We start from the raw sequence: 21,979 nt of genomic DNA on the forward strand, positions 1-21,979 counted from the left end.
GCCAGGGCTTGCCCAGCCCCAAGCCCACATGTGTAGACACAGGCATGTACACTGAAACAAGTTTTAGGCTAGAGATATGAACCCCAAGCATGTGGCGAATTCACTCATTCATTCATTCACTAAGAAGTCAGGTAAAGTGTGGTGAGGCCTATGTTAAAATTGTTATGTGTTTTGGAATGAAAATGCCTCTCTCAGCCTGGAAGCGAGTCCTGGGTGGCCCCAGTGAGGGGGGCTGTCTGCTGCACTGCAGGGAACAAATCTCCTGTGAGAGTCCCAAGGGCTGGCTCTGGGTGGCACCTGTGGCAGAAGAGGCATGGTATGTCCTAGAGACAGAGGACTGGTAGATAAAAAGGGCTGGGGAGTTTGGCAGGGGCCATAGCAGGCAAAGCCTTGTAGCCACAGTAAGATGTTTTAAGGACTTCAGCCTTTATCTAAAGAGCTACAAGAAATCATTGAAATCTTTTGACCAGAAAGGTGGAGAGATGGAGGTGGCAGTGCGGTGAGTCAGATGAGCATTTTGAAAGGACCTTGCTGACAGCAGAGTGGAGAATGGCCTGGATGGGGATGGGCCAGGGTGGGTATGGGAACATGAGCTGCGAGTGGTCCAGGCCAGAGATGACCAGAATTTGGCTAGGGTGGAGACAGTACAGATGGAGATAAGAGAACTATTTAGGAGGTAAAAGAGTCAGCATGGGCATGATTGGAATGGGGCTGAGGGAGAGGCAACCTGCTTTGGGGACAAATTTTTACAAGCTTCATACCCAGAGGGTGTGGGGTGGCTGCATGCTCTGAGCCCTTGCCCTGAGGAGGAATGACTGACTCCTTACAGGGGAGCTGCAGATGGGCTAATGGCTCTTAGCTCTGGTCATTGGCTGTGACAGCCTGGGGGCTGTCAGGACATACTAGCTGGGACCCTCAGAGCCTGGCTCCTGATTTCCCTCTACTGAACATGGCCACATGTGCTTCCCCAGTTGACTGAAGGGTTGTCAAGGGGTCCTAGGACATCAGGGCCTCATTAATCAGATGGGTGAACTGAGGCCCCGAGGTAGGAGGATAATTCTGTGCTGGGGGACAGGGTTGGGGAGAGGTTAGGACCAGATGGTGCATCAGAAGCAAAGTTGGGCCCAGAACCTTCCAGCCCCACAGACCTTGTGTCAGGTAACTTGCAGCCTTATGGGCGAGATGGAAGTGACTCAGCTCAAACAGAATACAGGGGAGCTTGATGGTGGCAAGGGACAGGAAAGAGCAGGAAGCCTCCACACAGGGAAGAAGCAAGGGCTAGGGGCAGGAGCCTGTGTTCTTGGCCCATCACCACTCCCTCACTCTGACTTTGGGTAAATCTCTTTTCCTCTTTGGGCCTCGGTTTCACTGTGTGTTCAATAAGGCAAATGGACTAGATGAATTCTGAGTCTATGACAAGCTCTGTACTAGCTCTGGGACCCTAGCTGGGAGAGAATAAGGTACAAGTGCCAGTGAACCCTTGGTGCTGTCTGGAGGGCCATCCCTTGCTCCCTGCTGAAATGCCCCATTCCCAGAGGGCTGACTCTTTAGAGAAAGATAACATAATCTAGAACCACTAAAATGCATCATCAACAATGTGTAACACACAATAAGAATTACTCTTCATGCAAATAAGCAGGAAAGAGTGATCGAGTATCAAGACATAAAGCAGTTAAGGAGCAGGCAGGCCCCGTGGCTTAGCGGTTAAGTGCGGGCGCTCCGCTACTGGCGGCCCGGGTTCAGATCCCGGGCTCGGATCCCGGGCGCGCACCGACGCACCGCTTCTCCGGCCATGCTGAGGCGGCGTCCCACATACAGCAACTAGAAGGATGTGCAGCTATGACATACAACTATCTACTGGGGCTTTGGGGGAAAATTAAATAAATTAAAAAAAAAAATTAAAAAAAAAAAAGCAGTTAAGAAGCTGCTTAGAATTTGCATAGAAGCTGATCTATGTAAATATTTAACAGACAAGGACTTCAGAATAACTGTGATTAATATGTTAAAGAAAGTAGGGGGAAAGATGGACAGAATGGATGTAGCATTTCAGTGGAGAAATAGAACCTATAAAAGGAATCAAATGAACTTTTAAAACCTTAATATACAATATCTGAAATTAAGTACTCAGATGGATGGGTTTAACAGCAGACTGGAAATCGTAGAAGATAGAGATGTTGAACCTGAGGAAAAGTCTATAGAGAAATATCAAAACTTATGGCCAGAGAAAGAAAAAAGAGAGGGAATAGGGGAACAGAATAGGGTGTAAGAGAGGTGTGAGACATGATCAAAAGGTCTAACATATGCAATTAGAGCACCAGAAGGAGAAGAATGAAAGGACGGGACAAGAAATAAATAAAGAAATCACAGCCAAGAACTTTCCAAATCTGATGAAAACATCAACCTGCAAATTCAAGAAACCCAGAGAGTCCTAAGCAGGATAAATACAAAAACCCCACATCTAGACACCCCATAGTCAAACTGCTAAAAACAGCTAAGGAGAAACGCCCATAGCACCAAGGCTCTCCAGGGCTCACGTGGGCCTGGGCCTCTGGGAGGGAAGGTGTCTGGTAGCTTTGATGATAAAATGAAGCAAATTTTCTACTCGCAAACTGGCTTAGTGGAATAACAACAAAAAAAGACCATCCTGTGACTTGGGAAGAATGAAAATGCAATCACAGCCCTACTTAATGCACATCATTAGCTAAGTATTTCTAATCAGATAACCTGCCCAGATCAGCTGGGATCCATAGGGAAGCCCTCATGCATTACCGGAGTGAGTCAGGCCCCTTCCATTGGGCTGGGCTTTTAATGCATGCCCAGGCGGGGCGGACCCCCTAGGGGGGCAGGGCGGACACACCCAGGCATCTCTGCCTTTAATGGTCTGGTTTGTGGAGTACAATTGACATGGCCTTGGCCTGATCAATGCACACTTTGGCCAGAAGCTTGATGGTATCTAATGCAATAGCAATAATTTTCTTCCATCCTATTAGTGCTGTCTGCACAGCCTGCCCTGCCTTCAAACCCATCTGCTACTGGGATGGCATCCAATGTTTATTTCCATTAGTTTCACCATTGTTGGTAACAATAAAAATCAGGAGACAGTTGCAAACTAATGATTTAGGAGCAGGGTGAAGCTGAATTCGACCTTGGCCCCTTTCCACCCACTGTGAAGATGACTGGTAGTTGGCCATAAATTTAAATTATGGCAAAAGGATAACATAAGTTATTCCTCTGATGGCTAATTTTATCAGCTAAATAGGCTTGTCATTAAAGCTATCGGCTGTTTTACAAATCACTTCCCATGTTGAAAAAAAAAGAAACAACACTTCACTTCCCACAGTGGAGATCTTGAATAATCCAGGTAACAAAGGCTATTTGTGCTCAGCTGAGGACTTCTGGACTCGGCAGGAAAAGACGGAGTTCTCTGGAATGAGCCACCATCAGGCGCTACCCCAGAGATGGGTGGAACCCCCTTCCTGTTGTTCCTGACTGACTGAAGGGGCTGTTGGCAATCAGGGTCATGGAAGCCCTTCTCTGAGCTGCCGGTCCAGTCTCAAAGGCAAGCGATTAGTGCAGAGCCATAGGCATTCTCTCAGGGGCGCTGAGCACCAGGGAGCCGTCGGGTCCAGAGCAAGGCCCACATGTGGGAGATGGGCCCCGGTTCCCAATCAGGCCTCCCACCACCTGACAAGTGGGCCAGGACACCTGCACATGAAAGACAGCAGAGTGGACGGAGGGGGAGGAGCAGGACACCGCCCCTCCCCCCACCGCCTGCCTCCTCCAGAAAGGCCTACTGCTTGGGGTCAAGGTTGTCATCTTGTTTCTTCAGGAAACAGGCCAGGGAGACTTGCATTCACCCAGGGAGGATTAATAAATGTGATTGTGCCTCTTGCTGTTGGGAAGCGGGGAAAGGGTAGAACACTGTGAGCCCACTGGCCTCGTTTTATGGATTAGGTGACTTCTTGTGCACGCAGACCACTTCTCTCAGCATCTGGTGCCTTAGGTGTGACTGTGTAGCCGAGTCCCTCCTACGAAATGGGGGCAGAAGTGATGTCACCGCTTTCACGGCTGGCCAATGAAAACCTTCTGTGCACAATTCTCCGCTCTCCCTTTCTTATCCTCTGGCCGAAGAGAGAAAACTCCAAGGACTTAGAATAAGAAGGAGCCACAAAATGGCAGGAGCCTGGAGCCAGAACGACCGTGGACAGAGTGTCCCTTCACTCCCTGGCCCCCTGCAGCCTGTGGCGGGCTGTGATGTGAGTGACAAACACTCCTCCTGCGTTAGGCACTGAGATTTCGGCACTATTTTGATGTAGCAGCCCGTGTTACTCATCCTGACGGTGACTTGTATAGACACCCTATTTCTGGCATCGGAAAATGGACACTGAAGCCCTGAGTTCCATTCCTAGCCCTTCCGTGACAAACTGTGAGGCACTGGGCAATAGCTTCTCTCAGCCTCAGTCGTTCTACCTACAAAAGGATTAATAACACCTAGCCTACCAACTTTGACCATCAAAGTCAAAATGAGCTAAAATATATGACAGTGCATTTGTAAGTGATCACCATTATACAGATGATTTAGTGTTATTTTTATTCTCTCTCTCTCATGTAACTTGATTTAATTGGATCCTCACAGCATCCTTGTGATGTAAACCTCGTTTCCTCCATTTTTCCAATGAGGAACCTGAGGCCTAGGGATTAAGCGGGAGACAACTGATCTTTGGTGGAGCTGAGGTTAGAATCCTGTTTGCCAGCTCCCTATGTAAGAGGACTTCCTCCACCATCCAAGCTGCCCCCACACAGGACTCCTCTTTCAGGGACGGATGCTTGCCCAAGGTCTAAGGCTGCCCTAAGGGGCTCAAGAGTTCCTGTGGCCCCCTTGCAGGCTGGCCCTCAAGTCACCCTAGTTTGAGCCCCACATCCCTCCGTGTTTTGCCAATGGTCTCAGTGTAAAGGGCTCTGAGGAAGAATGTAACTTCCCTCCGTCCTTCCCACAGGACCCAGCAGAGAAGACAAACAAACTTCAACGGTGAGCCAGATTGGCTGTTATTTTGGGCCAAAGGCTGTTGCAAGGCTTACAGGGCAAAGAGCAGGTACAATGGGGACTTCAGAAAACGTTTCAGAATTAGAGCAAGATCCTGGGCACAGATGTACATAAAATCTCAGAAGTGGTTGCATAAGATGAGTCGGAAGAAGATATCATTGCATTGATTTAAACACAGTATCTCAAATAGCTTTGATTTCTGAAGCAGCCAGTACACAGAGAGAGAGAAAAAGTTCACATCATCTCCCTGAAGGACAGTAACTAGCCTTCCGCTTCTGGAATCCATGTGTACCAGCGAGATTAACTCCCAAGAAAATTCTGGCTGGGATTCAGACAGATAGCAAAATAAAAGTGAACGGAAAGGGGCTGGCCCTGTGGCTTAGCGGTTAAGTGCGCGCGCTCCGCTACTGGCGGCCCGGGTTCGGATCCCGGGCGCGCACCGACGCACCGCTTCTCCGGCCATGCTGAGGCCGTGTCCCACGTACAGCAGCTGCAAGGATGTGCAACTATGACATGCAACTATCTACTGGGGCTTTGGGGAAAAAAAAGGAGGAAGATTGGCAATAGATGTTAGCTCAGAGCCGGTCTTCCTCAGCAAAAAGAGGAGGATTAGCATGGATGTTAGCTCAGGGCTGATCTTCCTCACAAAAAAAAAAAAAAAAAAAGTGAACGGGAAGAACTTCCAGCTGAAAGACTGTTGGATTCGGGGGTCTGAGGCTATAGGCTTGTATCAGAGGAGTGAGCAGCCTGGAAGTAGGCCACAGAAGGCCAGCAGGGCTTAGGAAAGGTAAGACTGACTAACAGAATGTCCTGCTCCCCTACTGCCTCCTCTAGGCTCCCCCTTCCAGAGGAATCAGTTAAGGGTGAGGTGTGCCCAACAGTCAGAAGAGAGGATGAGAATGAAGGAAGCACTGACTCCGATCTCCCTGTAAAGACCAGAAGCCCAGAGTGGTCCAGGCGGGGAAAGTACTGGAATGGGCCATAAGAGACCCTTTTCCGTCCCAATCTCCTAACTGCTGTGCGATGTTGCACACACCTCTCCCCTTCTCTGGGCCTCAGATACCTCCATCTGCCAAATTCAGGATTGGGCCAGAGATGCCCTCCAAGGGGCCCTTCATCTGTAACATAAGGTGCTTCTGGGGCATCTTGGGTGTGGGCTGTGGTAAGAAACGAGCTGCCACGTGGCACAGAAGGTGACGTATACAAGATATTCATGCAAGAAGCTGGCAAACCATGTCACCCGAGAATCTCCACAAGGTCCCGCTAAGAGGCCTTTTAAGTTTTCTAAAAAGCCAAAGATGAATAAAAAAGATCAACTTTATAGTGTAGAGATCTGACAAATACTACCTCAGCCAGGTGATCGAGGTCAACACCAACAGTGATAAATCATCTATGTGCCCTTGATATGACGTTATGAGAATGGCACCTTACCTCAGAGGTCTTCCTCCCAAAAACCCATAATGCAGTATAAGCATGAGAAAAATATCAGATAAATCCCTATAGAGGGGATCCTACAAAATACCTGACCAGTACTCCTCAAAACTGTCCAAGTCATCAAAACCAAGGAAAATCTGAGGAACTTTTATAGCCAAGAGAAGGCTAAGGAGACATGATGACTAATTGTGGTGTCCTTGATGGGGTCTTGGAACAGACAAAGGACCTTAGATAAAAACTAAGGAAACCTGAACAATGTATGGGCTTCAATAATAACACATCAGTATTTGTTCATTAATTGTAACAAATGCATGATACGCATGTAAAATGTTAATAACAGAGGAAACTGGGTGTGGGGTCTATGGGAACTCTGTACTATCCTCACAATTTTCTATAAATCTAAAACTGTTCTAAAAAAATAAAGTTTATTTTAAAAAGGATCTAACATGAGTGAAGTCTTGGCAAATACTTATACAAATACATCTCAAGGAGAGAGCAAGGTGAATGCAAAGTGGGTATTTCATTTAAACTGAGATTCTACACATTTCATTTTGGAACTTTGGCAAGTTTCAATTTTTTAGGTAACGTATATGAATTCAGTTTGGAAACTGCTTCATTAAACTCTGAGAATTCCAGCAAAAAGAGAGAAAGCAAGAGTTTGTGACAAAGATGACTAGAACGACCTGGAATGGGGTTGGTGGGGGGTGGGCAGCAGCAAGAGACACCGCCATTAGGACAGCGGGGTGGAGCTGGCTCTGTGCCTACGGGAGACAGCTGCACCCAGGCTGTGGCTTAAAGATACCCTGGTGCATATTCTGTCTGTCAGTGTTTTCATCGAGCGCTGAGAAGTGACATGGATAGAAAAATGACGTAGAACATGACCCTAAGCAAGGTGGTCTGGGAAAGAACAGTGTTCACAATCAGGACACCCGGACCTATTTCTGGCTCTGAAAGCCCTCAATTAGCTGTGTGCTCTTGGGCAAGTCACCACTTCTCAATTTTCTCATCTGTAAAGTGGGTGTATGTGGGGGAGAGGTGTTGGCCTGGCCAGGGTTAGCTCTCGTGTAGTCAGCATTTATCATGTGCCAGGCTTTAGGCAATCTCACAACCATCCTTCAAGGATTTTATTACTATCCCCATTTCTCAGATTAGGAAAACCAAGAGGCCCACAGAGGTCCCATCAGTGCCCAAAGTCTCAAGGCCAGTACGTGGCCGAGCTGCCTCTGTACTCAGGACTGCCCCTCTAGTCTATTCTTCACCATTCCAGGTGCTCTTCTCTCAAAGGGCCTGGCCATCCTGACACTCCACAAGCTGGCCTCTCGTTTCTTTAAGGTATGTGTTGCCCAGTCAAGTCTCAAACCCGGTCTTACAACACAGCTGAAAATGAGGTATCTTTTGCTCCGGCCTGTGGAGGGGGCACCGCCGAGCGCTGGGAGAGCAGCATTCCTGGTTTCTCTACAGCAGCCCGAGAGCGCTGCTTTTACCAGGCCCGCTCCCACCTTCCCAGCGGGCCTGCTGGTGTTGCAGCCTGTCTGGCCCTTCTTGCTGTCTTAACTAAGATGACAGGCTTCAGGTGTTTTTTAAATTAAAATGGTTTGTTTCTGTTCATCTCTTTTCCAGATGTCACTACCCAGAGGGAACCTGTCTTTATTTATTGGCTCTTTCCTGTGCAGAATCCAAGGGAGTCTCCCTCCAGCCGAGATCCCCGGGAAGGAGGCCACATGTGGGGGGTGATTTGAACCAGGACAGCAGAACGTGGGGTCCCAGGGGCTGAGGACAGGGGTCACGGTGGAAACCGTGGCAGTGGGGTTGCCATCAGGGTTTTCTCCTGGCCACATGGCACATGTGCTGTTAATGTGAGGCCTGCCGGAGGGTCAGCTTGCTGTGAATTTATGAAGGGCGGATGCGCCACTGCGTCTGTGTCTTTCGCGTGGCCAAGTGCAGCGGAGTAGAGCGTTCGTTTTCCTACCAGACAGCAGATGGAGAGCTGCCTGACCAAGCTGCAGCCAGGTCCTGGATGACACCCAGAACTGTCCTCTCCCCCGTGCCCCTACACCTCCCTCTGACCAAACCCAGGCCTGTCTCCCCTGGGTGGTTGCTACGGCCTCTCCACCCAGGCTTCCTGTCTCCACTCCTGCCCTCTCCCATCCATCCTCCAATGGCAGCCAAAAAGATCTATCAAAAACTCAAATTTGAGCCGACTCCCCACCCCTGCTTCTAACGCTCCAGGCTGCCTCTTTCCCAACGTCATGAAGCCCCAACTCCCTGATCAGCCCTGCAGGCCCTTCCCAAGCCTGCCCCAAATCCTCCCGCCTCCTCCCTCTGCTCACACCCTGAATGCCTCGAGCTCCTCCAGCACAACACCCACTCTGCCTCACCTTCCCCTCTGCCTGGCACCCTTCTCCAAGAGGCCCTGCGCAACATCAGAGACTCTGGAAACCTGTCCACACCCCGCTCACCTCAGTCATGCAGAGCCCCTGCACATGTCCCTGCTGAAGCACGCATTGCACCAGACTGCCGCTGTCTGTTTACGGGCCTGCCAAACTCCCTGAGTCACCCAAAGCCTCGTGAGGGGAGGGGCCGAGTCCTGTCCACTGTTGTCCCCAGGGCCCAGCACAGGCTGGGCACAGAGCAGGCACTCGACGGTGCTGGCTGAACAGATGCGTGGGTGAGAATGAAGCTGACGCCAACTGCTCAGGGGCTGGAACATTTGTCTTCCCAGTCTAGGACCCCGTATAGAATGCCCCACTCCCAGGGTCCCTTGGACAATGTGTTCCTGAGGTCTGTGTCCCCTGATGTCCCCTGATCACTCATAAGCATTTTGTGCTGAAAGGAAAGGCCATGGTGTTCCCAAAGTAGATTAAAAGATTTGGTCCTGACAGACATTCCAAGGGGATGATTTTGAAGACGCTGCGTGCCTGTTCCTGTGGGGACATTTCCAGGGATCAGTTTGTGGTTACATTCCACAGACTTCCCACCCACTCCAGCTCCTCCTCCAGGTACGAGAGGTTGAGGTTGAGGAACCAGGAGACCCACAACGTACAGGGCACTGGGCCGGGGCAAACATGAGTCAGACAAGACCTGCCCTCGGGGAGCGTCCAGTTTGGTGGGAGAAGCAGCCCCACCCACTTCGGGTGCAAATAACCACGGCCTGAGGCAGTGAGTGTCCAGTGCCCTGTAGAGGCCGACAGTGAGGGCTGTGGGACTGAGCGGGGGAGGTCCATTCTCCCACACACATTCCTACCACCTTGCTAGCTGGTCCCCTGTGTGGCATTTCCCCCTTGCACACCTGGTACCAGAACATTCCCTGCACTCCAGGCTGTGTTTCTACAGAGGTTTGCAGCCTTGCTGCAGGACTGCTGTCCTCCCACCTCCTGAGCACCCCAGTCCCCCTCCCCTAGACTCCTATCAAAGGGGCTATCTGTCCCACTCACATGGGAGCAGCCCCCTCATCTTACGGATGAAGGAACTGAGGGCAAAGAAGTGGCACAACTTGGCTGAAGTCCCGGGGGAGGGAGCAGGGGGCTGGGCCTCGAGGGCAGGCCTCTGGATTCCCCGACAGTCCCTCACCTGGCCCACCTGCCCCTCCCCCTTGGCTCTGCCCAGTGTGGCCTCCCAGGGCCTGCTGCCTGTCTCTGAGTCTTTACCATGGCTCCTAGGGGGATAGAGCACTGCTAACATCTCTTTGGAGTGTCTGGGGGTCCTGGGTGGTGATTGGCCCATAGGGGTGCCCAGCAACCCTCTGCAGACAGAGTTCAACCCCTGCTTTCGAGACCAGTGAGCCAAGAAGACTCTGATGAACTGAGTTGACAATTTAGGCAGTTCTGCTTGGAGAGCTGACTGGTCCCCATGGTGCAACGAAAAGAACCCCAGCCTGGGAGTTGGGGCTGAGTCTAGTCTGGGCTGGGCTGGGCTGGGCTGGGCGCCAGTGACATTAGAGACGCGTTTCCCCTTCTCTGGGCCTCAGGGTCCCCATATGTCCATCAAGGAGCTGGAGGAGCTCCCTGACCTCGGGGGGCCCTGCAGCTCTGGCATCCTGTGACTCTAGGCACCACCAGTGTCCTCGGCCCTGGACACAACTGCACAGAACTAAAAGAGGCAGCGCGTTACCCCTTGCTCCTGACAGATCTGTGTCAGTCTCTCCAGCTGCTCGTCTTGGATGACCTTGGCCTTCTCGTACTGCTGGATGACCATCTCCATCTCCACCTTCACAGGCAGGACGTAAGCTGGAAGACAGAGAGCCCTGTGAAGAACATGGCAGTGGCAGGGCTGGGGCTTGGGGAGGGGCCGGTCCCAGCATCCGGCCAGCAGCAGGTTCAGGCCCAGGCACAGCTCCCAGACGATGTGTGTGTGTGGGGGGCAGTGAGGATGTCCAGGTACCCAACAGCATCCAGAAAGTATAGGAGGGCCAGACCCCTACCCCATGGTGACCCAGACATCTGTTAGCCTCCTTTTCAGTAGTGACAGACTCTTAATTGTGGCTGTGTACACAGCTGCCTGAGATAAGGACTATATTTTCTAGTCTCTTTCACAGCTGTGGGCACAGCCATGAGACCACATTCTGGACAACAGGATGCAAGTGAAGGTGTCATGCAGTAGCTTCCAGAAGGCTTTCTGAAAAGGCAGCTGGGGTTGATGAGGAAGTAGAAATATTGGAACCCTCATACATTGCTGGTGGGAATGTAAAATGGGGCAGCCTCTTCGGAAAAACAGTTTGGCAGTTCCTTAAATGGTTAAACAAAGAGTGACCACATGACCGAGCAATTCTATTCCCAGGCACCTAAGAGAAATGAAAACATACGTCCACACAAAAACTTGTCCGTGAGTGCTCACAGCAGTCAAAAGTGGAAACAACCGAAACGTCCATCAACTGATGAATGGATAAGTAAAATGTGGCATATCCATACAATGGAATACTATTCAACGATAAAAAGGAATAAAGTCCTGATACATGCTACAACATGGATCCACCTTGAAAACATTATGCTAAGTGAAAGAAGCCAGTCACAATAGATCACACAGCATATGATTCCATTTATATGAAATGTCCAGAAGAGGAAAATCTGTAGAGACAGAAAGTAGATTAATGGTTGCCTAGGGCTGCAGAGGGAATGGGAGTGACTGCCAATGGGTATGGGGTTTCTTTGTGGAGTGATGAAAAAGTTCTAAACTTAGAATTTGGTGATGTTTACACAACCCTATGAATATACTAAAAACCATTGAATTGTGCACTTTAAATGGGTGAGTTTTATGATGTGTGAATTATATCTCAATAAAGATATTTAAAAAGAAAAGGCAGCTGGGGCTTTCCTTTTGCCTCTTTATCTTTTTCCTTCCTTCCTTCTTCCTACTGGCTGAAATGAGGATGTGATGGCTGGCACTGAAGCAGCCATCTTGGACCATGGAGTGACTCTGGAAAGTAGGCAATGTGCAGCTGAGCAACAAAATAGGAGGAGCCTGGGATCTTGACTACAGCAAGCACCATATCAACCCTGCACTGCCTACCTGTGGACTTTCATGTGAGACAAATAAGCTGTTTTGTTTAAGTCACTGTTATTCTGGGTCTCTGTTACTCACAGATGACCCTACTTATAACTGATAAATACACTGAGACCCAGAGGAGAGAGCCTGGACTCTGGGTTGGAGGGCCCCATGATCTCCCAGCCAGCGGCAGCCCCCTGGACCTCTCCCTCGGGCAGTTCTCTGGGTTCTTGGAAGTTTTGATATCAAGTCCTGACCTGACCTTGGCCTCTGCCCTTCACACTCTTCTCACACCTCTCAGAACCCAGCCCTTCTGGATTCTTCAGAAACCTTGGTCACATGCCTCTCTTGCCACTGTATTCTAGAACTCTACACGTCTCTACTCTCCAAGTCCCCTTTCCACCCACAGCCTCCCAACCTCCAGATGTTCTCTGGCTGCTGCACGGATCACGCAGAGAAGAGAAATCAGGACTTTTCTGCTTGTTTCCAAACTCAAGGGCAGCCCACGTGTTCCCGAGACCTGCCTCCAGGCCCCAGAGGCTGCCCTAAAAGGCCGCTGCCTCCTCAGATCTCTGCTGAAGCCAGTCCACACCCAAGGCGAAAGCAGCAAATTAACACCCATCCGTTCACGCAGCACATCCCTCTCGTGAGATCCCCAGTGGCACAGCAACGCCTGACGTGTTCGGAAAAAGGGGGAACAGCTGGGAAGAGCGTTCACAACAGGGGCCGTCAAGATGCATCAGTGTGAGGGTGTCCAGCTGTCCACAGCTGGCAGAGGAGAGCCAGAAGGCAGTGTTCCTGCCCTGCAGGGAGCGGATGTTCTCATGGACAGAGCCAAGAACAGGGCCCTGAGCAGATGGGGAAGGGGGGGCGAGCTGAGAGAGCACTGGTGGGCCTCAGGGGTCCTGGGCTCCCCTTCTGGCTCAGAGCCTGCTTTGCTGTGTGACCCTCCTTCCTCTTGGCCTCAGTTTCCCCACCTGTCAAATGAGAGGAATGGACTAGATGGCCTGCCAGAGCCTTCCCAGCTTTGGCCTTCCAAGGTTGGACTCAATCACATTGCAGTTTGACGAATATTCTGGATTGGGGGCTCCCTGGCGAGACGTCAAACCCCAGTGTTCACAGGGTGGGAGGTGGGCATGGGGACCAGGGAGAGGGTGCCCAGCCCAGGGGATGAGAGACCCCATAGGCCCTCCTTCCTGCCTTGTACCCATAAGGCACATGCTGTTGGGGTATCCTTATGGCCACAATTTCTGTCATTTGTAACCAAAATTCAGGGCTGAAGTGACCTTAGGGTCTATATGCTATACAGTATATACTGTATACTTATATATATAAAACTATACAGTCTATAGTCTTAAGAGTCTATACCAGCAGTTTTAAAACTGCTCCAGAGGCCCACAAGGTCCTTAGAGACGCCTCTGGGGGAGGGGAGAGGGCAAGGAGGAGGGCTCTGGGCCCCCTCCACTCCGAGTCAACCAAAGCAGCCCCACTTTCAATCTATTTTTCACACTGGGTATCTGCACAAGATTTTGTACAAGAAAGGGCTTTGCTGCCAAGAAAAAAAAAAAAAAAGAGATTGGGAATCATTGTCTGTACAATCTCCTTGTCATGCCTCACCCCTGCATGTGGCCACCTGACCTCTGGCTGCCCACACTCCAGCAGAAGCCCACCATGGAGAGGTAGACCAGCCCACACGCAGGTGGCTCTGAGCCTCGTCCAGCTGGGGTGAGGTGGGCCTCCTTGTCATGTCCTCAGAGGTCCAAGGACCACCCCTGGAGCCCAGTGAGTCGGTTCCTCCCTCTTTGCCCAGACGACTTCAGTACCCTCCACATGTCCTCGACCTCTAGGCCACCCCACCCCAGTTCCCCACACCACTCTTCAGGGATGTGATTTCCAGTCTCCTCCCCACCCAGGTCTCCCTCCTCTGGGGGACACACTCTGGTCTGTCATCACTTTCTGGAAATGTACGAGCTGCCCAGGTCAGGGCACAGCTCTCTAGGTGAGGTGGCTGAGTGGGGAGGGCGGCCTCTGCCTCCGATGGCAACAGAGGCCACGATAAAGCAGAGCGGATGAGACGCTTTCTGAGAATGGAGACCCAGACGGGAGCATGTGACACTAAAGCTGACTGGAGCATGAGCTGAAACGCAACTCAAGTCAGCAGCTCCCACAGAAACATTCTCTGGTTGTTTTCAGGTCGACAGGCTTGGGGGGCACCCAGCTTGTACTGGGTGGACACAGAGGTGAGATGGACACTGCAGGGAGCAACACCTTGAGCAGTGACATGGACAAAGTCGGTGGTGAGTCTGCAGATGCGGGGGAGCCAGTGGCAGGTGTGCATCAAACACCCAGGATGTGAAAAGCCGGTCTTCTGACCACAAGCAGGCCCTGCTGTAAGCTCTCAGGGGAAGGGCGGGCCATCCAGGCATACAATAAATAGTCATGTGCAGGACCTCTGAACTCAAGTGTTTGCACGTGACGGCTGGGCAGCATGTGCATGGTTCCTGAACACGACATCGAATGAGCAGCGACAGGCTTGGTTCTCTCTGCCAGGAGCCTCCACCCTCCAATCCCTGAGGCTGGCTGGGCCATCCCCTGCCTCACAGTCTCTCTCCTCTCTCAGCTGATAGCCCCAGTTTCTGGAGCAGCCACCGGCCACCCCGCCAGCCTTGCTGACCCCGCTCAGACCACTCACCATCAATCACCCTCTTCACCCGCCAGATCCGGAGCATGATGATGAGGCTGATGGCGTCCCAGGGGCTCCTGGGCCCGTTGGCCACGGTGGACGCCACCATTGGGGCCAAGGACAGGATGATCACAGCCCCGTCGAACACCTGTGAGAGGAGGCGGATTTCAGTGGCCTGGGCCACCTTCCCGAATGTTCAGGAACCAGGTCAGGCAAAGCAGCTGGTGCTGGCCAACTTCTCCAGGAGGCCTGTCCCCACATCAGAATGTCACCCTCATCCCTGGCTGCCTCTCCTGACCCTCCTCAGTCTTAGGGGCCTCCCCCCTCCTAGATGTGCCCGTGAGCACCCTCTTCCTCCAAGTGACCTCAGCCCATCTCCAGCCTTTGTTCAGGGGCCTTGGGCTGTTCCAAGCATCTGTTTCCAAGCGTCTTGTCCCCTCCTGGGATGCGGCCTGCATCCCGTGTCCTAGAGTTGCTGCTCCAGCCTCAGTGAATCCCTCACTGGCAATGGCGGCCCTTTCCCCTTGGGTAGCCCAGAGCCCGCATCTCATCTCCATCTGGTGCTGGAGCTGAGTCTCTAACCCCGCAGGGAGGCAGGCTAAGAGAGGAGGGGTCCCAGCCTAGGTGACTGAACCAGGCCCGACCTTCCGTCTGCCTGTTCCAGCCTGGCCTTGGTCTCAGACTTCCATGGGCCAGGCCCCTATGTCTGCTCCGGCACTAGGCCCAAAGAGGCTAAAAAGTGGATGGGGGGTGAGGATGGAGCGGGCAGCAGACACTGACCACCTTGCCTTGTCCTGTGTGCACCAAGCTCCCGGTGACAGCCAGGCCTCCGCCTCCTCTCCACCCAGCGCACTGCACGCCTTTTACGGGAGGCAGAGCGGTGGATTTGCTCGGCCAAAACCCAGGCTGAGAAGCACTTTTACAATTTCCTGCTCAGCTCTCTGACCACGGGGTCATTTTAGAGTGGATTTATTTGTTTTAAAACACATTTCGAAAGCTTTCCAAAACGATTCAAGAATAAGTTTTTAAATTTTGCAGAACTTGAAGGAGACTTTTTTAGATCATCCCTTCACTGGGAACTTTCTCAGATGGCCCCTCCCCTCCCACCCAACAGGCACAGCTGAAGAGACTCCTGCATCCAGTGTGGCAAGGAGCTGGCCTTTTTTGATGGTTCCCACGCTGGGATGGATGGGACAGTGACATTTTCCAGCTTCTAAGATGGTTGTTTGGGGGTTAGGGGTGACATTAGTTTTTACCTCTATTTTGTTTTCAATGTAATCCCAGATCCCAAGCACCACAATCCGTAGAATAGTCTGAGGAAAGGAAGTGAGAAAAGAGGTTATGGTTATTGCTCTCCAGTCCCTGCCCCCTTGGCCTCGGGGAGAGTATTCCAGAGCTCAGAATCTGGGGCTCTGCTTCCTTGTTCAATAATGGGAAAATGACTTCCCCACTCCCTAAGTGTTTCTCAGCCCACATGCCCTCTCCACCCCCATTTTGAGTGCCCTAGCTCAGGTCAGCGTCACCCTCTCTGCCAGCCTCTCACTTAACACCCTTCAGTGCTTCCAGTACATACAGAATATATTTCAAATCCCTTGGAACGATACTCAAGACCCTGCCTCCCTCTCCAGAGTTATCTCCTGCACCCCTGTCATGCCACAAACCACTTGTAAATCTACAAACATCCAAGCTTTCTATTGGCTTGTCTTTGCATGGGGCAAACCGCCCACTGACTCCTCTTCCCCTCAATCTCTCTTCTCTCCTTATATGATACTTGGAGCTTCAGCATGGCCACTCAGCTAAAGACTACATTTCCCAGCCTTCCTTGCATCCAGGTGCGGCCATGTGACCAAGTTCTGCCCAACAGCTCATGAGCAGAAGCCCTGTGCACAACTTCCTGGTTGTATCCTTCAAGGGGTTAGGCTCTTCCTCTTTCCCTCTTCCCAAAGAGTAGAATGTGGGTGCGTAGGTGTGGTGGTGAGGCATCTTAAACTGGGGAGGGCTGAACAACAAGATGGACACCAGCCCCAAGCTACCACATCAGCCTTAACTGCTTACCCCAGCTGTCCTTCCATGAGAGAGAAATGAACCCTGCCTTGTTTAAGCCCCTATGTTTTTGGTTTTCTTGTAATAGCAGCTTGGCCAGTGTGCTAACCAGTAGGGCCTTTTCCCCTTTCTCTACCTGTCCTTCCAGCCTCAGCTCATATGTTACCTCCGTGAAGCTTTTCCACGCTCCCCAGGCTCAGTGCTTCTTCCCTTGGTGTTCCTCTAGTCCTTGGAACGTCACCCTCCCACAGTACCTTGTGGTGATGACCTGCCTGAGGCTCCAATTAAGGCTCAAGAGATAGTGCCTGATTTCTCTCCTTTACCCCTAATCCCTGGCATAGAGTAGATGCTGAGAGATTACACATTGCGAATGCATGAATGACTAACCCCTTAAAACCTTCAGTAACTCACTCCAGTGCTGCTGCCTTCAGGAGCAGTTTCCTCACCAAGAGTACAGTCACGCATCACTTAATGACAGAGATACTTTCTGAGAAATGCCTCGTTAGGTGATTTCGTTGCTGTGTGAACATCACGGAGTACTTACACAAACCTAGATGGTATAGCCTACTACACACCTAGGCTATACGGTACTAATCCAATGGGACCGCTGTTGTATATGTGGTCCGTCATTGACAGAACCGTCCTTATGTGGCTCATGACTGTACATCTTTCTCCAAAGAGGATACTTAAAAGCTGGTCTCATATGATCCTGGCACATTTGTCTGTAGGCCTGTCCTTGAACCAAGATGACTAATCCACAGTAATTCACACCAGATGGCGTCCCTTCTCCCACATGCCTGTAGTACAGGCCAGACATCTGAACTCAGCGAAACTGCAGAAAGCTCATGGATCTCCACCCACACTTGTTAGGCCACAAAAAGGCTTGCTGATAAAATTCACCTCTTCCTTATAAAAGAGTATGCTGATTTCCTTGAGAGGCTGAGAAAATGGGATGCTGGCGGTAGCCAGTTATGTCACCATCTTTGAGAACAGAGAGGGACATGCTCTGGGTTGGGAGACCTGCAAGACAGCTCTAAGCGGGTAGAGAGATATCTGGGTTGGGGTCCAAGATCTCTTGAGGTCACAGCTCAGTAATGGGCTGGTTATGTGGCCTTAGGCAAGTCAAATCCCCTCTCTGGGCTTCAGTTTCCTCTTCTGCCCGAGAGATGGGTTAGATGATATGAATCTTCCAATTCTTTATGAGACTAACATCTGACATCTAGTATATACCAATAAGCACCAGCCCCTGGGCTGGTCCTCCTCAGATGTGATTCTCACTGTACGGAGAGGGAAGCTGAACCTCAGAGAGGTTAAGGAAGCTGCCCAAGGTCACTCAGACATTAGGTGGCGAAGCTGGCATTCGGACCTAGGTTTTTGACCCTGTGTAGTGTACTCAAGCTGTGTAAGAACATACATAGTGTGCTGGTTTCTTTTGTTGCTGTTCACTCCCTCTAATTGTACTGACCTTGAAACTCGGTGTTTGTCTCCTCTGAAATGTTACACCAGCCACATCCACCCCAAACTCCCAATTCTGGGGCTCCCAGAGCAAAAAGTCCAGGCTAAGACAGAGGGAACAGGGCCTGGGCTGAGTAAGATTTCTCCTGCTGCTGCTTCCCCTTCTCCTTCTATTAAAATCATGCTAAAATACACACAACATGAAATTTACCATTTAAAAAAGCGTACTGTGGCATTAACTACGTTCACATTGTCGTGCAATCATCACCGTCATCCATCTCCAGAACTTTTTCATCATCCCAAACTGAAGCTCTGTATCCATTAAACACTAACTCCCCATTCCCCCTCCCCCTCGCCCCTGGCAACCACCCTTCTGCTTTCTGTTTCTATGAGTTCGACTACTCTAGGAACCTCACATAAAAGGAATCATCTTGCTTCTTTATAAACAAGGCGGCTCTTAGCTGACAAGAGGTGCCGGGTGGGGGGATGAGGAAGGAAGCTGGCTAGGCATGAGACTCAGCCAGCAACCCCTGAGAGGGGAGCAACAGGCAGCAGGCAGCACACACACAGCCTCTGTGCTCTAAGAAGGGGTGGAAGTTTAACGAGTTTATGGGCCAAAGTTGTGCCAGGGAAGCAAGCGGAACGACTGGAGTACTGGCCATCTGCCTCCCCTCTTTGCTGGCCCATCCACATGGGACCCATCCTCTGAGGCCTGGCTCAAACCCCCTCCTCTGGGGAGTCTTTCCTTCCCAGCCCAGCCCATGGAAACAGAACAGTCAAAAGGCAGCTATGGAGAACGCTCAGGAAACACCTCCCGGTCCAGCCTCCTGCTGTAGATGGGGGAATGGTGGCCTGGAAATGGATGCTCCACGTCGGAGTCAAAGCCAGAATGAGAACCCAGCTCCGAAACACCCCACCTGGTGACTTTTCCTCTGCGGCATCCTTTGCCGAGGTCCCCTGTCCATGGAGGAAGGGACCTAGCCACACTGCCCTGCCACCTCATGGTAGCCAGCACAGGTCTTACATCTCCAAAAACACAGGCTGACCAAGCCACTGATGGCTTGTGTTTCTCAACGTGCAGGCAAGGACGCCCTGCTTCAGCAACATCTAGGGGTTTTGTTTAAAATGCAGATTCCTGGGCTCTCATGGAGATCCAGGATATCAGAATCTCTGGGCGCAGGGCCCAGGAATATGCCTTTTTAACAAACTCCCCTGGGGTACCCAACAGTACGGTAGGGGTGTGTAAGGTGACAACGACCTGGGTGAAAACAGGGAGGCTGCAAACCCAGATGCAACAAGGAGAAAGAGCATTAGATCCGGGGTCAAAAGTCAGGTCCCTTTCCTGACTCTGACTATCCCTTACTAACCACGTGACACTGGCCGAATCCCTCAGCTGCACCTCCATCCGAACCCGGAAGGAAGTGAAACTAGGGCCCCTCACGCTGCCCGCCTCACCGCGCTGCTAGAAAGCTCTGCTGGGAAGGAGCTTTGGTAATAGAAGTGCAGGAAGGCAACAAGAACAGGTATTTTATCACCCCCTCCATCCCCAGAGCCCTTGGTCTTCCAATCCTTCCCCCAAGAGTTGCAAAGGACTTGGAGGGAGGGTCTGAGGGAACTGGACTCCTCAGCTCCAGCTGCCTCCTTCCCTCCTGGGACTAGGGGTTTTCAGCCTTCTTCATTTCAACCTTGCCTTCTGGAGATGAGGATGCTCTGACATGTGAAATAGGCCAGAACTGGCAAAACCTCGAGGATGGCACCATTTATTATTTACTATAAGCCCACCTCTTATGCCATTTTACAGATGCGGAAACTGTGGCTGAGAGAGAGGCAGGTAAATCTTCTGGTCCCCAGGTCCCTCTTCCTTCCCACTCCAGGTGCCCTCACCTTTTCCCTCGGTAAGCCCTGTTCTCAGGAGGGACTCCCCTCATCTCTCCCCAGGGAAGGGGTTCAGGCTTCAGGCAGGAGGGGGTGGTGGGAAGTCCTGACCCTTGCATCTGCTCCAGGCCCTGCCTCAGTCAGATGGCAGCAAGGGCCTCCTGCCCTTCCCATCACCTGACGCCCAAGTCCCTCCCCTTAGGGGAATTAGCCTCTTTCCCTGGGAAGCGGCCTGATGAGGCTCCTAGGGTTTGGGAACCTTGGAGGATGCAAGCAGAAGCACCTGCTAGTCTTTAAGATGCCTTTGTGCAAATTTTTAAAAGGCACCCCTTCTCCAGGCAAAGAGAGGTCCCTTGGCTGACCGCTTGGTGAGCAGAGTTGGGGCTGGCACCCTTGCTCCCTGCAGAACCATCCCAAAGCTGGGCCCACCAGCTGGGGAGAAGGGAACAGCACACATCCTGCCCTGAACCCGTGCCCCCACAATGCTGCAGCCAGCGGGGTGGGGAGTGGGGCGGTGTATGGCTCAGGGGAGCAGGCTGGCCTAAGGAAAACCCCTGGTGGGCACCAGGGGCTGGGGGCTGACCTCTGGCACATCTTAAGAAGCAGATCTGCTCTCAGGCTTGTTTTCACTGCCAAGATGGCTGCTGGCTCCCTAACCCAAAGGCCCCCCAACAGCAGCAAGAAGAAGACATGTAGGCCAGGATCCAGCTACAAGGAAAAAGTAAGAAACGTGAGAACCCTCTGCAGGGGCTGAAAGCAGTCTCGAACTGGTGTGTAAAAGAAAGGTTTGCCGGGTGACAAGCACTGGTTGAAGGGTGATTGCAGGGCAGCACAAGGGTGCCCCCTAGGGTTAGGGGTGATAAAACGGGAGCAAAGTGACCAGCCTCCCCCTCACTCCTCCACCCTCAAACCCTCCAAATCCGAGGGCATGGGGCACTGTGACCCAGAGAGACTGCCTCCTCCTTGGGTAGCCTCTTCCCTAGGGGTCTAAAGGTGAATCCCCCAACCAGATGCAGTAGCCAACACCTCCAGGGACCTGGGCTCACAGACAAACCGGCTGCACCGTCTCTCCCTGTGCTGGGTTCATTTTGGCAGGAGGTCCCAGCTACCTTAAAAGAACGGGTTCAAGGCCCGTAGGGTGGAGCATGCTCATGATGCACGCAGCCCCATGCTAGGCCTCGGGTGAGGAGGAGACTGAAATACACAAGATGGGCACGGTTTCATCCCAGAACTTCCTCTCAGCATGTGAACATTCTCAATTTCCTCCATTCTGAAAAATCTCTCACTGAGCCCACGTTTCCCTTAAGCCACTGCCCTCTTGCTTCTCCCAGGCAAAGGTTCTAGAACGGTCTCCACTTAACCCACTGCAATCTGACATCAGCCCCACCACTCCAATCAAACTGCTCACACCTTGGTTACCCACGACCCCCTTGTTGCCAAATCCAATGGATAATGTCCTGTGATTTACCTAGGGCCCTGCTGCACAGTGGCCAGGCCCCAAGTCCTCGCATAGTCTTAGGAAGAGAAGCAGCTGGGCTCCCTGGCTGCAAGTGGCTGGCTGGGCCTGGCCTCAGCCAAGGGTGGGGCTGTGCTTTAGAAACACCATTTGCACAATCCTCCATCTGGATTCCAAAGGCTCTGCCTGTTCTTGGTGCTGTAGGGCCACGTGCAAGCGTGGTGACCCTGGGTGACCTAGAGCAGCAGGGTCCAGGAAGCCTCGCAGGCACCACTTTCACCTCGGGCCCCTGCAGGGACCCCGCACAGCCTGCCTGACTGAGGGGTGCCCACTCACCACTGTGAGAAGCATCTGTCTCACTGCTGAATAGCTCAGCGGTTTGAACAGATCCTCAAACTGAGCCCAAACCAGCCTCACACTTCCTTCTTTGGGCCCAGCTCTGTCATCTGGGGATCACACAGAACAGAATACCTCTCAGAGCTATGAGATGGGCAAAGGATGGCATGGA

At 51.8% G+C, this 21,979-nt stretch overlaps 1 protein-coding gene across 2 annotated transcripts in view; it reads right to left on the reverse strand.

Moving 5' to 3' along the window:
- TMEM266 (transmembrane protein 266) overlaps positions 1-21,979 on the reverse strand; it is a 117,257-nt gene that overhangs the window by 19,475 nt on the left and 75,803 nt on the right. For both annotated transcript variants that reach the window (XM_058542156.1, XM_058542155.1), the window contains 3 exons: positions 15,899-15,955; positions 14,652-14,790; positions 10,589-10,704 (listed from right to left, as the gene is read on the reverse strand). In XM_058542156.1, coding sequence (XP_058398139.1) covers positions 10,589-10,704; positions 14,652-14,790; positions 15,899-15,955 — 312 coding nt within the window. The remainder of the gene's footprint in view (positions 1-10,588; positions 10,705-14,651; positions 14,791-15,898; positions 15,956-21,979) is intronic.

This window comes from Diceros bicornis, chromosome 5 (genome assembly GCF_020826845.1).
Source record: "Diceros bicornis minor isolate mBicDic1 chromosome 5, mDicBic1.mat.cur, whole genome shotgun sequence".
NCBI lineage: Eukaryota > Metazoa > Chordata > Mammalia > Perissodactyla > Rhinocerotidae > Diceros > Diceros bicornis.